Below are 12,326 nucleotides of genomic sequence, written 5' to 3'. Positions count from 1 at the left end.
CCATCCCCCTCCCCAAGGTGGTTCCAGGGAGCTCCGAAAGAATTCCAAAGGAATTGTCCGGAATTGCTTTTCCAAAGGGAAGAGAATTCCCCCAATTCCTGACTCGGGTCCCCTCCCCTCCCCCTGCTCCTTTCTCCCAGTTTTTCCCATTTCCGATTCCAGCTCGGCTCTGATTGTTCCTCTCCAGCTCCTCCCGGAGATTCCAGCGGCTCCCCAGGAGCCATGGCCACAGCTGGGCACGCTGGGCCCCCTTCCAGGACCCAGAACGAGCCCAGAACTCCCCCAGAGCCCTTCCAGGACCCAGCAGGAGCCCAGAACTCCCCCAGAACCCTTCCAGGGCCCAGAACGAGCCCTGAACACCCCCAGAACCCTTCCAGGACCCTGCAGGATCCCAGAACACCCCCAGAACCTTTCCAGGACCCCGAACTCCCCCAGAACACCCCCAGAGCCCTTCCAGGACCCAGCAGGAGCCCATGGTGCCCATCCCTGGTGCTCTCCCTGCCCGGAGCCGAGCATTCCCAAGGCTTTTCCGACCATTCCCAACCTTTCCTGACCATTCCCAAGGCATTCCAGACCATTCCCAACTATCCCCAAGCATTCCCAAGGCTTTCCCGAGGCATTCCCTACCATTCCCAAGGTGCTCCCGACCATTCCCAAGGCATTTCCAAGGTGTTCCCATGCATTCCTGACCATTCCTGATCACTCCCAACCATTCCCAAGGCATTCCCGAGGCTTCCCCAACCATTCCCAAGGGTTTCCCGACCATTCCCGACCATTCCTGACCACTCCCAGCCATTCCCAAGGCATTCCCAAGGCATTCCTGACCATTCCAAACCATCCCCAACCATCCCCGACCATTCCCGACCACTCCCAAGGCATTCCCAAGGTGCTCCCAACCACTCCCAACCACTCCCAACCATTCCCAACCACTCCCGACCATCCCCGACCATTCCCAACCATTCCTGAGGCATTCCCAAGGTGTTCCCATGCATTCCTGACCATTCCCAAGGTGTTCCCAACCATTCCCAACCATTCCCGACCATTCCCGACCATTCCCGACCATCCCCAACCATTCCTGACCATTCCCAACCATTCCCGAGGCATTCCCAAGGTGTTCCCAACCATTCCCAACCATTCCCAACCATCCCCAACCATCCCCGAGGCATTCCCAAGGTGTTCCTGACCATTCCCGACCATTCCAAACCATTCCCAACCATCCCCGACCATTCCCAACCATTCCCAACCATCCCTGACCACTCCCGACCATCCCCAACCATTCCCAATCATTCCCGAGGCATTCCCAAGGTGTTCCCGACCATTCCCAACCATTCCCGACCATTCCCAACCATCCCCAACCACTCCCAACCATTCCCAACCATTCCCAACCATCCCCAATCACTCCTGAGGCATTCCCAAGGTGTTCCCATGCATTCCTGACCATTCCCAAGGTGTTCCCAACCATCCCCAACCATTCCCAACCATTCCCGACCATTCCCGACCATCCCCGACCATTCCCAACCATTCCCAACCATTCCCGACCATTCCCAACCACTCCCAACCATTCCCAACCATTCCCAACCATCCCCAATCACTCCTGAGGCATTCCCAAGGTGTTCCCATGCATTCCTGACCATTCCCAAGGTGTTCCCAACCATCCCCAACCATTCCCAACCATTCCCGACCATTCCCGACCACTCCCAACCATTCCCGACCATTCCCAACCACTCCCAACCATTCCCAACCATCCCAACCATCCCCAATCACTCCTGAGGCATTCCCAAGGTGTTCCCATGCATTCCTGACCATTCCCAAGGTGTTCCCAACCATCCCCAACCATTCCCAACCATTCCCGACCATTCCCGACCACTCCCAACCATTCCAAACCATTCCCAACCATTCCCGACCATCCCCAACCATTCCCAACCATTCCCAACCATTCCTGAGGCATTCCCAAGGTGTTCCCAACCATCCCCAACCATTCCCAACCATTCCCAACCATCCCTGACCATTCCCGACCATCCCCAACCATTCCCAATCATTCCCGAGGCATTCCCAAGGTGTTCCCGAACATTCCCAACCATTCCCGACCATTCCCAACCATCCCCAACCACTCCCAACCATTCCCAACCATCCCCAATCACTCCTGAGGCATTCCCAAGGTGTTCCCATGCATTCCTGACCATTCCCAAGGTGTTCCCAACCATCCCCAACCATTCCCAACCATTCCCGACCATTCCCGACCATCCCCGACCATTCCCAACCATTCCCAACCATTCCCAACCATTCCTGAGGCATTCCCAAGGTGTTCCCAACCATCCCCAACCATTCCCGACCATTCCCAACCATCCCCAACCATCCCCGAGGCATTCCCAAGGTGTTCCTGACCATTCCAAACCATTCCCGACCATTCCAAACCATTCCCAACCATCCCCAACCATTCCCAACCATTCCCAACCATCCCTGACCATTCCCGACCATTCCCAAGGCATTCCCAAGGTGTTCCCAACCATTCCCAACCATTCCCAACCATCCCCAACCACTCCCAACCATTCCTGACCATTCCCAAGGTGTTCCTGATCATTCCCGAGCATTCCCGAGCATTCCCGAGCGCTCCCCGGAGCCGCTCACCAGCTCCAGGTTCTGGCGGTTGCCGTAGGCGGCGGCGTAGTGCACGGCCGTGTAGCCCTGCCTGTCCCGCAGGGAAGGGTCGGCCCCGTTGTCCAGCAGGAATTCCAAGCAGCTGCCGGGAATCCATGGAAAAGGGGGGAGGGAAAAAACCGGAAGAGATTTGTAAGGAAAGATCCCGGCGGGATCCCAGCGAGGGGCGGGAATCCCACGGGAAGGAGCCCAGAGATGGAGGGAGGGGCTCTGCTCGCTGGGGGGGGGGAAGGAATTCATGGAAAATGGGAATGGGGAGAGGAATTCCTGGGAAAATGAGGGGCTGGGGAGAGGAATTCCCACAGAAATGAGAATGGGGCTCTGGGGGGAGGAATTCCCAGGAAAATGGGAATGGGGTGAGGAATTCAGGCTCTGGAGAGAGAAATTCCTGGGAAAATGGGAATGGGGAGAGGAATTCCCAGAGAAATGAGAATGGGGAGAGGAATTCCCAAGAAAATGAGGGGCTGGGGAGAGGAATTCCCGGGAAAATGGGGAGAGGAATTTGGGCTCTGGAGAGAGGAATTCCTGGAAAATGGGAATGGGGAAAGGAATTCCCGGGAAAATGGGAATGGGGAAAAGAATTCCCAGGAAAATGGGAATGGGGAGAGGAATTTGGGCTCTGGAGAGAGAAATTCCTGGGAAAATGGGAATGGGGAGAGGAATTTCCAGGAAAATGAGGGGCTGGAGAAAGAATTCCCAGTAAAAATGGGAAGGGGGCTCTGGGGAGAGGAATTCCCAGAGAAATGAGCTTCTGGAAAGAGGAATTCCCAATAAAATGAGGAATTGGGGAGAGGAATTCGGGCTCTGGAGAGAGGAAATCCCGGGAAAATGGGAATGGGGAGAGGAATTCCTGGGAAAATGAGGGGCCGGGAGAGGCGTTCCTGGGATTCCCAAGGTTCCCAGGGTTCCCAGTGCTCCCAGTATTCCCAGTATTCCCGGGGTTCCCGGTGTTCCCAGTGCTCCCAGTATTCCCAGTATTCCCAGTATTCCCGGAGTTCCCGGTGTTCCCAGTGCTCCCAGTATTCCCAGTATTCCCGGGGTTCCCGGTGTTCCCAGTGTTCCCAGTATTCCCAGATTCCCAGCATTCCCAGTGCTCCCAGTATTCCTGGTGTTCCCGGCATTCCCAGTGCTCCCAGGGCTCCCAGTATTCCCGGTCTTCCCAGCACTCCCGGTATTCCCGGCATTCCCGGTGTTCCCAGTGTTCCCAGCATTCCCGGTGTTCCCGGATTCCCGGTGTTCCCAGCACTCCCGGCATTCCCGGTGCTCCCAGTGCTCCCAGTGTTCCCGGCACTCCCGGCATTCCCAGTTCCCGGTGTTCCCAGGGCTCCCGGCACTCCCGGTGTTCCTGGGGTTCCCGGTGTTCCCAGATTCCCAGCATTCCCGGGGTTCCCAGCACTCCCAGCACTCCCGGCATTCCCGGTGTTCCCGGCATTCCCGGTGTTCCCGGTATTCCCAGCACTCCCGGCCCTCCCGGCCCTCCTGGCATTCCCAGTGTTCCCAGTGCTCCCGGTATTCCCAGTATTCCCGGTATTCCCGGCATTCCCGCTTCCCGGCGCGGCACTCACAAGAACGCCTCCTTCCTGCGGGATTCCCGCAGCGGCTCCTCGGCGCTGCCGTGGCCGCTCCCGGCCGGAGCCTCCGCCCTGGGGGGCACAGGGGGCACCTGAGCCGGGCACGGTGCCCTGGGGACGGCTGAGGGGCGCCCTGGGCCACCCCCCAGTGCCACCAGTGCCACCAGTGCCACCCCTGTGCCACCAGTGCCACCCCTCCAGTGCCACCGGTGCCACCAGTGCCACCCCTGTGCCACCAGTGCCACCCCTGTGCCACCCCTGCGCCACCCCTGTGCCACCAGTGCCACCCCTCCAGTGCCACCAGTGCCACCAGTGCCACCCCTGTGCCACCAGTGCCACCCCTGTGCCACCCCTGTGCCACCCCTGTGCCACCCTGTGCCACCCCTGCACCACCCCTGTGCCACCAGTGCCACCCTGGGCCACCCCCCAGTGCCACCAGTTCCACCCTGGGCCATCCCCCAGTGCCACCAGTGCCACCAGTGCCACCCCTGTGCCACCCCTGTGCCACCCTGTGCCACCCCTGCGCCACCCCTGTGCCACCAGTGCCACCCCTCCAGTGCCACCAGTGCCATCCCTGTGCCACCCCTGTGCCACCCTGTGCCTCCCTGTGCCACCAGTGCCACCCTGTGCCACCCCCCAGTGCCCCCAGTTCCACCCCAGTGCCACCAGTACCAGCAGTACCCCCCCAGTGCCCAGTGCCTGCTCTTCAGTGCTCCAGTGCCCCCAGTGCCCCCCAGTGCCACCAGTGCCACCCCTGTGCCACCGTGCCACCCCTGTGCTCCCAGTGCCACCCTGTGCCACCCCGGTGCCACCCCCCAGTGCCACCCTGTGCCACCCTGTGCCACCAGTGCCCGGTGCCCAGTGCCCCCAGTGCCCAGTGCCCAGTGCCCCCAGTGCCCGGTGCCCCCAGTGCTCCCAGTGCCCGGCATGCCACCCCCAGTGCCCCCCTGGTGCCCCATGGCTGGTGGCCCCCCAGTGCCCCAGTGCTCCTCAGTGCCCCCAGTGCCACCCCAGTGCCACCAGTGCCCCCAATGCCCGGTGCCCCTCCAGTGCCCCAGTACCACCAGTGCCCGGTGCCCGCTCCCCAGTGTCCCCAATGCCCAGTGCCCCAGTCCCTGCCATGCCACCCCCAGTGCCCGGTGCCACCCCAGTGCCACCAGTGCCCAGTGCCCCAGTACCACCAGTGCCTGGTGCCCGCTCCCCAGTGCTCCCCAGTGCCCCCTTGGTGGCCGGTGCCCCCCCAGTGCCCCCCGGTGCCCGGCATGCCACCCCCAGTGCCCCCCTGGTGGCCGGTGGCCCCCCAGTGCCCCCAGTGCCCCCCGGTGGCCGGTGGCCCCCCAGTGCCCCCAGTGCCCCCCAGTGCCCAGTGCCCCCCAGTGCCCCCAGTGCCCCCCAGTGCCCCCCAGTGCCCGCGGTGCCCGGTGCCCACCTGCGGTAGGTGTCGGAGGCGGCCGCGTAGTGCAGGGGGGTGCAGCCTTTGCCGTCGGCCTCGCAGGCGCTGGCCCCGGCCGTCACCAGCGTCACCGTGCACTGGTAGCTGCCGTTGGCGGCCGCGTAGTGCAGGGGGGTCCTGGCAGGGACAGCGAGGACAACCGCGGTGGGCACGGCTGCACAGACTCGCCCGCAGCGGGCACTGCCCGCCGGGAACGCTGCCAGCAGCCCGGGATACCCCCAGAAGCCTTCCAGGATCCTGCAGGAGCTCAGGGCACCCCCAGAACCCTTCCAGGACCCAGAACAAGCCCAGAACACCCCCAGAACCCTTCCAGGACCCTGCAGGAACCCAGAACTCCCCCAGAGCCCTTCCAGGACCCAGAACTGCCCCAGAGCCCTTCCAGGACCCTGCAGGACCCCGGAGCCCTTCCAGGACCCTGCAGGATCCCAGAACTCCCCCAGAACCCTTCCAGGACCCAGAACTGCCCCAGAGCCCTTCCAGGACCCTGCAGGACCCCAGAGCCCTTCCAGGACCCTGCAGGATCCAGAGCCCTTCCAGGACCCAGAACTGCCCCAGAGCCCTTCCAGGACCCAGAACTGCCCCAGAGCCCTTCCAGGACCCAGCAGGATCCAGAGCCCTTCCAGGACCCTGCAAGATCCAGAGCCCTTCCAGGACCCAGAACACCCCCGGAGCCCTTCCAGGACCCTGCAGGACCCCGCGCCCTTCCCGGAGCGGAGCCGGCCGGGCTGGGCCGATCCCGGCGCCTTTCCCGCGCTCACCTCCCGAATTTGTCCCTCCGGCGCAGATCGGCGCCGCTGCTCAACAGCAAATTCAGACACTCAACGTTCCTGGCGTGGGAGAGAGCGGTGAGGGAACGGGAACTGCGGGAATGCCGGGAATTCCGGGAATGGGAACTGCGGGAATGGGAATGCCGGGAATGGGAACAGCGGGAACAGCGGGAACGGGAATGCCGGGAATGGAACTGCGGGAATGGGAACTGCGGGAACGGGAACTGCGGGAACGGGAATGCCGGGAATGGAACTGCGGGAACTGCGGGAAGGGGAATGCCGGGAATTCCGGGAATGGGAACTGCGGGAATGGGAATGCCGGGAATGGGAACAGCGGGAACAGCGGGAACAGCGGGAAGGGGAATGCCGGGAACTGCGGGAATTCCGGGAATGGGAACTGCGGGAATGGGAACTGCGGGAACGGGAATTCCGGGAATGGGAACTGCGGGAACAGGAACAGCGGGAACGGGAATTCCGGGAACTACGGGAACTACGGGAACGGGAACTGTGGGAATGGGAACTGCGGGAATGGGAATGCCGGGAACTACGGGAACAGGAAGTGCGGGAATGGGAATTCCGGGAACGGGAATTCCGGGAATGGGAACTGCGGGAATGGGAATTCCGGAAATGGGAACTCTGGGAATGGGAATTCCAGGAATGGGAACTGCAGGAATGGGAATTGCGGGAACGGGAACTGCGGGAATGGGAGTTCTGGGAACGGGAACTGCGGGAATGGGAATTGCGAGAATGGGAATTCCGGGAACAGGAATTCTGGGAATGGGAATTCCGGGAACGGGAATTCCTCCAGAGCTCCGGGCGGTGCCAGAGGCGCGGCTGCGCTTCCAAGGGGCTGCGGGAAAGGCCCCGCGCGCTCCCGGAGCCGCGGGAGGAGCGGGAATGATGGAGGGAAGGGAAAGAGGGATTCCCGTGCTCCTGTTCCCCCTCGGAGCTGGGAATTCCCAGAGATCCCGGGAAATCATGGAGAAGCAGGAAAAGAGGGATTCCTGTGCTCCTGTCACTCATTGGAGCTCCCAGAGCTCCTGAACAACCAGAAAATTATGGAAAGACAGGAAAAAAGGCATTTCTGTGATTCTGTCACTCCCTCAGAGCTGGGAATTCCCAGAGATCCCGGGAATGATGGAGGGAAGGGAAAGAGGGATTCCTGTGCTCCTGCTCCCCCTCAGAGCTGGGAATTCCCAGAGCTCCCGAACAACCGGGAAATTATGGAAAGACCAAAAAGAGGATTTCTGTGTCCCCAGGTGTGTCCCCAGATGTCCCCAGATGTCCCGGGGTCGCTCACCCTCCGGAAGCAGCAGCGTGCAGACAGGTCCTGCCCAGGTTGTCGGGAGTGTTGATGTCGAAGCCCGCGGACAGCACGTGCTCATTGCTCAGCGAGGACACGATGCTGTACAACTGCCCTGGGGGCACGGGGCACTGCGGTCACCCCGTGTCCCCAGGGTCACCCACTGTCCCCGAGGGTCACCACAATGTCCCCAGGGGTCACCCCAATGTCCCCAAGAGTCACCCATCCCTCCCCAAGGGTCACCCCACTGTCCCCAGGGGTCACCCCAATGTCCCCAAGGGTCACCCATCCCTCCCCAAGGGTCACCCCATGTCCCCAGGGGTCACCCCAATGTCCCCAAGGGTCACCCATCCCTCCCCAAGGGTCACTCTGATGTCCCCAAGGGTCACGCTGGGTCACCCCACTGTCCCCAGGTCACCCCAATGTCCCCAAGGGTCACCCCAATGTCCCCAGGGGTCACCCCGGGTCACCCCACTGTCCCCAATGGTCACTCTGATGCCCCCAAGGGTCACTCTGATGTCCCCAGTGGTCACCCCCATGTCCCCAGTGGTCACTCCAATGTCCCCAGTGGTCACCCTGCTGTCCCCAATGGTCACTCTGATGTCCCCAGTGGTCACTCCAATGTCCCCGATGGTCACCCCCATGTCCCCAAGGGTCACTCTGATGTCCCCAAGGGTCACTCCAATGTCCCCAGTGGTCACCCTGCTGTCCCCAATGGTCACTCTGATGTCCCCAGTGGTCATTCCAATGTCCCCAGTGGTCACTCCAATGTCCCCAATGGTCACCCTGCTGTCCCCAAGGGTCACTCTGATGTCCCCAGTGGTCACTCCAATGTCCCCAGTGGTCACCCTGCTGTCCCCAATGGTCACTCAGATGTCCCCAAGGGTCACCCCGCTGTCCCCAAGGGTCACCCCAGCCCAGGGAGGGGTGGGGGACGCTCACCTGAGGAAAGCAGCTTGCGACAACAGTCTGAGAATCCGAAGAGAACAGCTAAGTGCAGAGGGAACATGTCGTGGATCCCACGCCTGGCGGGAGCAGAGGGGAGTCAGGGAGGGCCAGGGATGCTGGGAATGGGCTGGGCCAGCAGGAGAAGGGTCTGGAGAACTCCTGAGGGAGCTGGGAAAGGGGCTCAGCCTGGAGCGAAGGAGGCTCAGGAGGGACCTTTTCACCCCACAACTCCCTGACAGGAGAGCGGAGCCGGGTGGGGTCAGGATTTGCTCCCAGGAGAAAAGGAGCAGCCTCAAGCTGCACCAGAGGAGCTTCAGATCGGATTGTAGGAAACGTTTCCTCATGGAAAAGCTTTCCAGGCATCCCAAGTGCCCAGGGAGGTTCGGAGCCGCCGTCCCCGGCAGCGCTCGGAGCCGTGGGGATGCGGTGCCGGGTTGAAAGCCGGACTCAGAAATCCTTCCCACCCTTTATTCCATGACCCCACAGCTGCATCCAAGGGGGGGAAAAGCCTCTCTTACCTTGCAGTGTCAGCACCATTCGTCATCAAAGTACTAATTAGCAGCTCGTGGCCGTATCTAGCAGCAACGTGGAGGGGGGTATTGCCGTATTTGTCAGCACAGTCGATCTCACTGCCTGCAGGGGAACAGCCCAGGGCTCTGCCAACATTCCAGACCCCAGATCCCAGAATTCCCAGCCCATGGACACCTCCCAGTCCAGCCAGCACGGCGCAGGAGAACCGGGAACCGCTCTGGGAGCTGCTGTGTTCTGCACTGATCCCCCTCTCCAGCCAGGGGTGTTCTCCCTCCTGGAGGGTTCTGCTGAGCCCTGAGGAATCTGGCAGGACTCAGGGCTGTCTGGAATGGGCTTGGGAAGGTCTGCAAGGGAGCTGGAGTGGTCAAAAAGGGACTCAGGACTGTCTGGAAGGGGCTTGGGAAGGTCTGCAAGGGAGCTGGAGTGGTCAGAAAGGGACTCAGGGCTGTCTGGAATGGGCTTGGGAAGGTCTGCAAGGGAGCTGGCAATTTGGGAAGGGGCCTGGGCTGCTCAGGAAGGGACCTGGAGTGGCCAGGAAGGAAGGCAGGCCTGTCAGGAGAGGGCCTGGGCTGGTTGGGAAGGGGTCTGGGCAGTTCTGGAGGGAGCTGGAGGGGTCAGGAAGGGAGCCAGGTCTGAAAAGGGACTGGACAGGTCTAGAGGGGATCTGGGAAGGTCTGAAAAAGGCCTGCACAGGTCAAGAAGGGGCCTGGGCCAGCCTGGAGAGAGCCTGGGCTGGTCGGGAAGGGACATGGATTGGTCTGGAAGGGTCCTGGGCCGATCTGGAGGGACCCAGATCTGTCTGGAAAGAGCCTGGGCCAGCCTGGAGAGAGCCTGGGCTGGTCAGGAAGGAACCTGGGCCAGTGCAGAAAGGACCTGGGCAGGACTGGAAGGGACCTGGGTTGATGGGGGAGGGACCCAGGCCAGGTGGGAACGGGGCTGGGATGGTCTGGAGGGGCCCGTGAGGCTCCGCAGGGATCTGGGGAGCTGCGGAAGGGCCCCCGGCCCCGCGGCGCTCCCGGGGCTGCCGCGCACGTCGCGGCTCTGCCGGTGACAGCCGGTGCCGCCCGGTGCCGCCCGGTGCCGCCCGTGTCCCCCCGGGCACACTGACCATTCTGGATGAGGATCTGCGAGCGCGTGAACCGTCCGTGGATCGCTGCCATGTGCAGGGGGCTCTTCCCTTCCTTGCTCTGCGGGAAACACCCACCCAACGTGGGGGGCTCAGCAACACCCCAGCACCTTCCCCTGCCTCCCCGACCCCCTCATCCCGAGGATCCCGCACCTGGAAGTTGACGTCGGCCCCGTTGTTGACGAGGATCTCCAGGCAGAGGGCCCCGTTGGTGGAGACGGCGGCGAAGTGCAGGGGGGTGAAGCCCTTCTCGTTGGGCTGGTTCACGTTGGCCCCCACATTCACCAGCTCGTTGGCCACGGCGTCCTGGCCCATGTAGCAGGCGATGTGCAGGGCCGTGTTCCCGAAGGAATTGGGCTCGTCGATCTGCGGGAGCCAAGGGATCCGCGGGATTTGGGGATTCGGGAAGGGGAAGGGCAAATGGGAAGAACACCAAAGCTGCCGGCAGCACCCAGGGATCCTGGCAGCACCCAGGGGGAAGGAATTTGGTTCCTTGATCTCAGGAATCAACAAAATCCACAGGATTTGGGGATTTGGGAAGGGGAAGGGCAAATGGGAAGAACCCCAAAGCTGCCGGCAGCACCCAGGGATCCTGGCAGCACCCAGGGGGAAGGAATTTGGTTCCTTGATCTCAGGAATCAACAAAATCCACAGGATTTGGGGATTCGGGAAGGGAAAAGGCTCCTGTCACCATCCAGGGTGAAGGAATTTGGTTCTTCGAGCTCAGAGAGCAACAAAGTCCAGAGGATTTGGGGATTCAGGGAGCAAAAGGGCAGCTGAGAAGAACCCAAAGCTTGTGGCACCATCCAGGGATCCTGGCAGCACCCAGGGGGAAGGAATTTGGTTGATGGATCTGTGGGACCAACAGAACCCAGAGGATTTGGGGATTCGGGAAGGGAAAAGGCTCCTGTCACCATCCAGGGTGAAGGAATTTGGCTCCTTGGTCTCGAGGAGCAATAAAGTCCAGAGGATTTGGGCATTTGGGAAGGGAGAAGGCGGATGAGAAGAACCCAAAGCTTGTGGGCTCCTGGCACCACCCAGGGCGAAGGAATTGGCTCCTCCATCTTGGGAAGCATCAAAATCCAGAGGATTTGGGGGTTCAGGAAGGAAAAAAAGCAACTGAGAAGCACCCAGGGCTCCTGCCATCACCCAGGGCTCCTGTCCCCACCCAGGGCTCCTGTCCCCACCTCCTCCTGCCCCAGAGCCCACCCCGGGGCTCTCACCTCGACCCCCAGCCTGAGGAGGTGACGCACGACCTCGATCTGGCCGCTGGCGGCCGCCGTGTGCAGCAGGGTGTAGCCCTTCTTGTCCTTGCACATCACGTTGGCCCCGCGCGCCACCAGCAGCTTCAGCACCTCCAGGTGCCCTGGGCGAGACAGAGCCGTGAGAGCCGCAGGGAGCACGGGACAGCCCCGGGAGAGCCGCAGGGAACACGGGACAGCCCCGGGAGAGCCGCAGGGAACACGGGACAGCCCCGGGAGAGCTGCAGGGAGCACGGGACAGCCCCGGGAGAGCCGCAGGGAACACGGGACAGCCCCGGGAGAGCTGCAGGGAGCACGGGACAGCCCCGGGAGAGCCGCAGGGAACACGGGACAGCCCCGGGAGAGCTGCAGGGAGCACGGGACAGCCCCGGGAGAGCCGGGAGAGCCGCAGGGAACACGGGACAGCCCCGGGAGAGCCCCGGGAGAGCCGCAGGGAACACGGGACAGCCCCGGGAGAGCCGGGAGAGCCACAGGGAACACGGGACAGCCCCGGGAGAGCCGAAGGGAGCACGGGACAGCCCCGGGAGAGCCGCAGGAACACGGGACAGCCCCGGGAGAGCCGCAGGGAGCACGGGACAGCTCCGGGAGAGCCGAAGGGAGCACGGGACAGCCCCGGGAGAGCCGCAGGGAACACGGGACAGCCCCGGGAGAGCCGGGAGAGCCACAGGGAACACGGGACAGCCCCGGGAGAGCCGAAGGGAGCACGG

The 12,326-nt window shown here is 62.4% G+C and overlaps 1 protein-coding gene across 1 annotated transcript in view; it reads right to left on the bottom strand.

Moving 5' to 3' along the window:
• Positions 1-12,326, bottom strand: part of ANKRD52 (ankyrin repeat domain 52) — a 40,844-nt gene that overhangs the window by 18,578 nt on the left and 9,940 nt on the right. The window contains exons 7-16 of the mRNA XM_082299137.1: positions 11,581-11,723; positions 10,511-10,723; positions 10,340-10,418; positions 9,219-9,333; positions 8,695-8,777; positions 7,750-7,867; positions 6,441-6,509; positions 5,659-5,799; positions 4,224-4,301; positions 2,629-2,740 (exon numbers count right to left, since the gene is read on the bottom strand). Of these exons, the coding sequence (XP_082155263.1) occupies positions 2,629-2,740; positions 4,224-4,301; positions 5,659-5,799; positions 6,441-6,509; positions 7,750-7,867; positions 8,695-8,777; positions 9,219-9,333; positions 10,340-10,418; positions 10,511-10,723; positions 11,581-11,723 (1,151 nt within the window). The remainder of the gene's footprint in view (positions 1-2,628; positions 2,741-4,223; positions 4,302-5,658; positions 5,800-6,440; positions 6,510-7,749; positions 7,868-8,694; positions 8,778-9,218; positions 9,334-10,339; positions 10,419-10,510; positions 10,724-11,580; positions 11,724-12,326) is intronic.

The sequence above is a fragment of the Coloeus monedula genome (assembly GCF_965178545.1).
Source record: "Coloeus monedula genome assembly, chromosome: 30".
NCBI lineage: Eukaryota > Metazoa > Chordata > Aves > Passeriformes > Corvidae > Coloeus > Coloeus monedula.
Note: the sequence above shows the minus strand (reverse complement) of the source record. Positions and strands in the feature narration are given on the sequence as shown.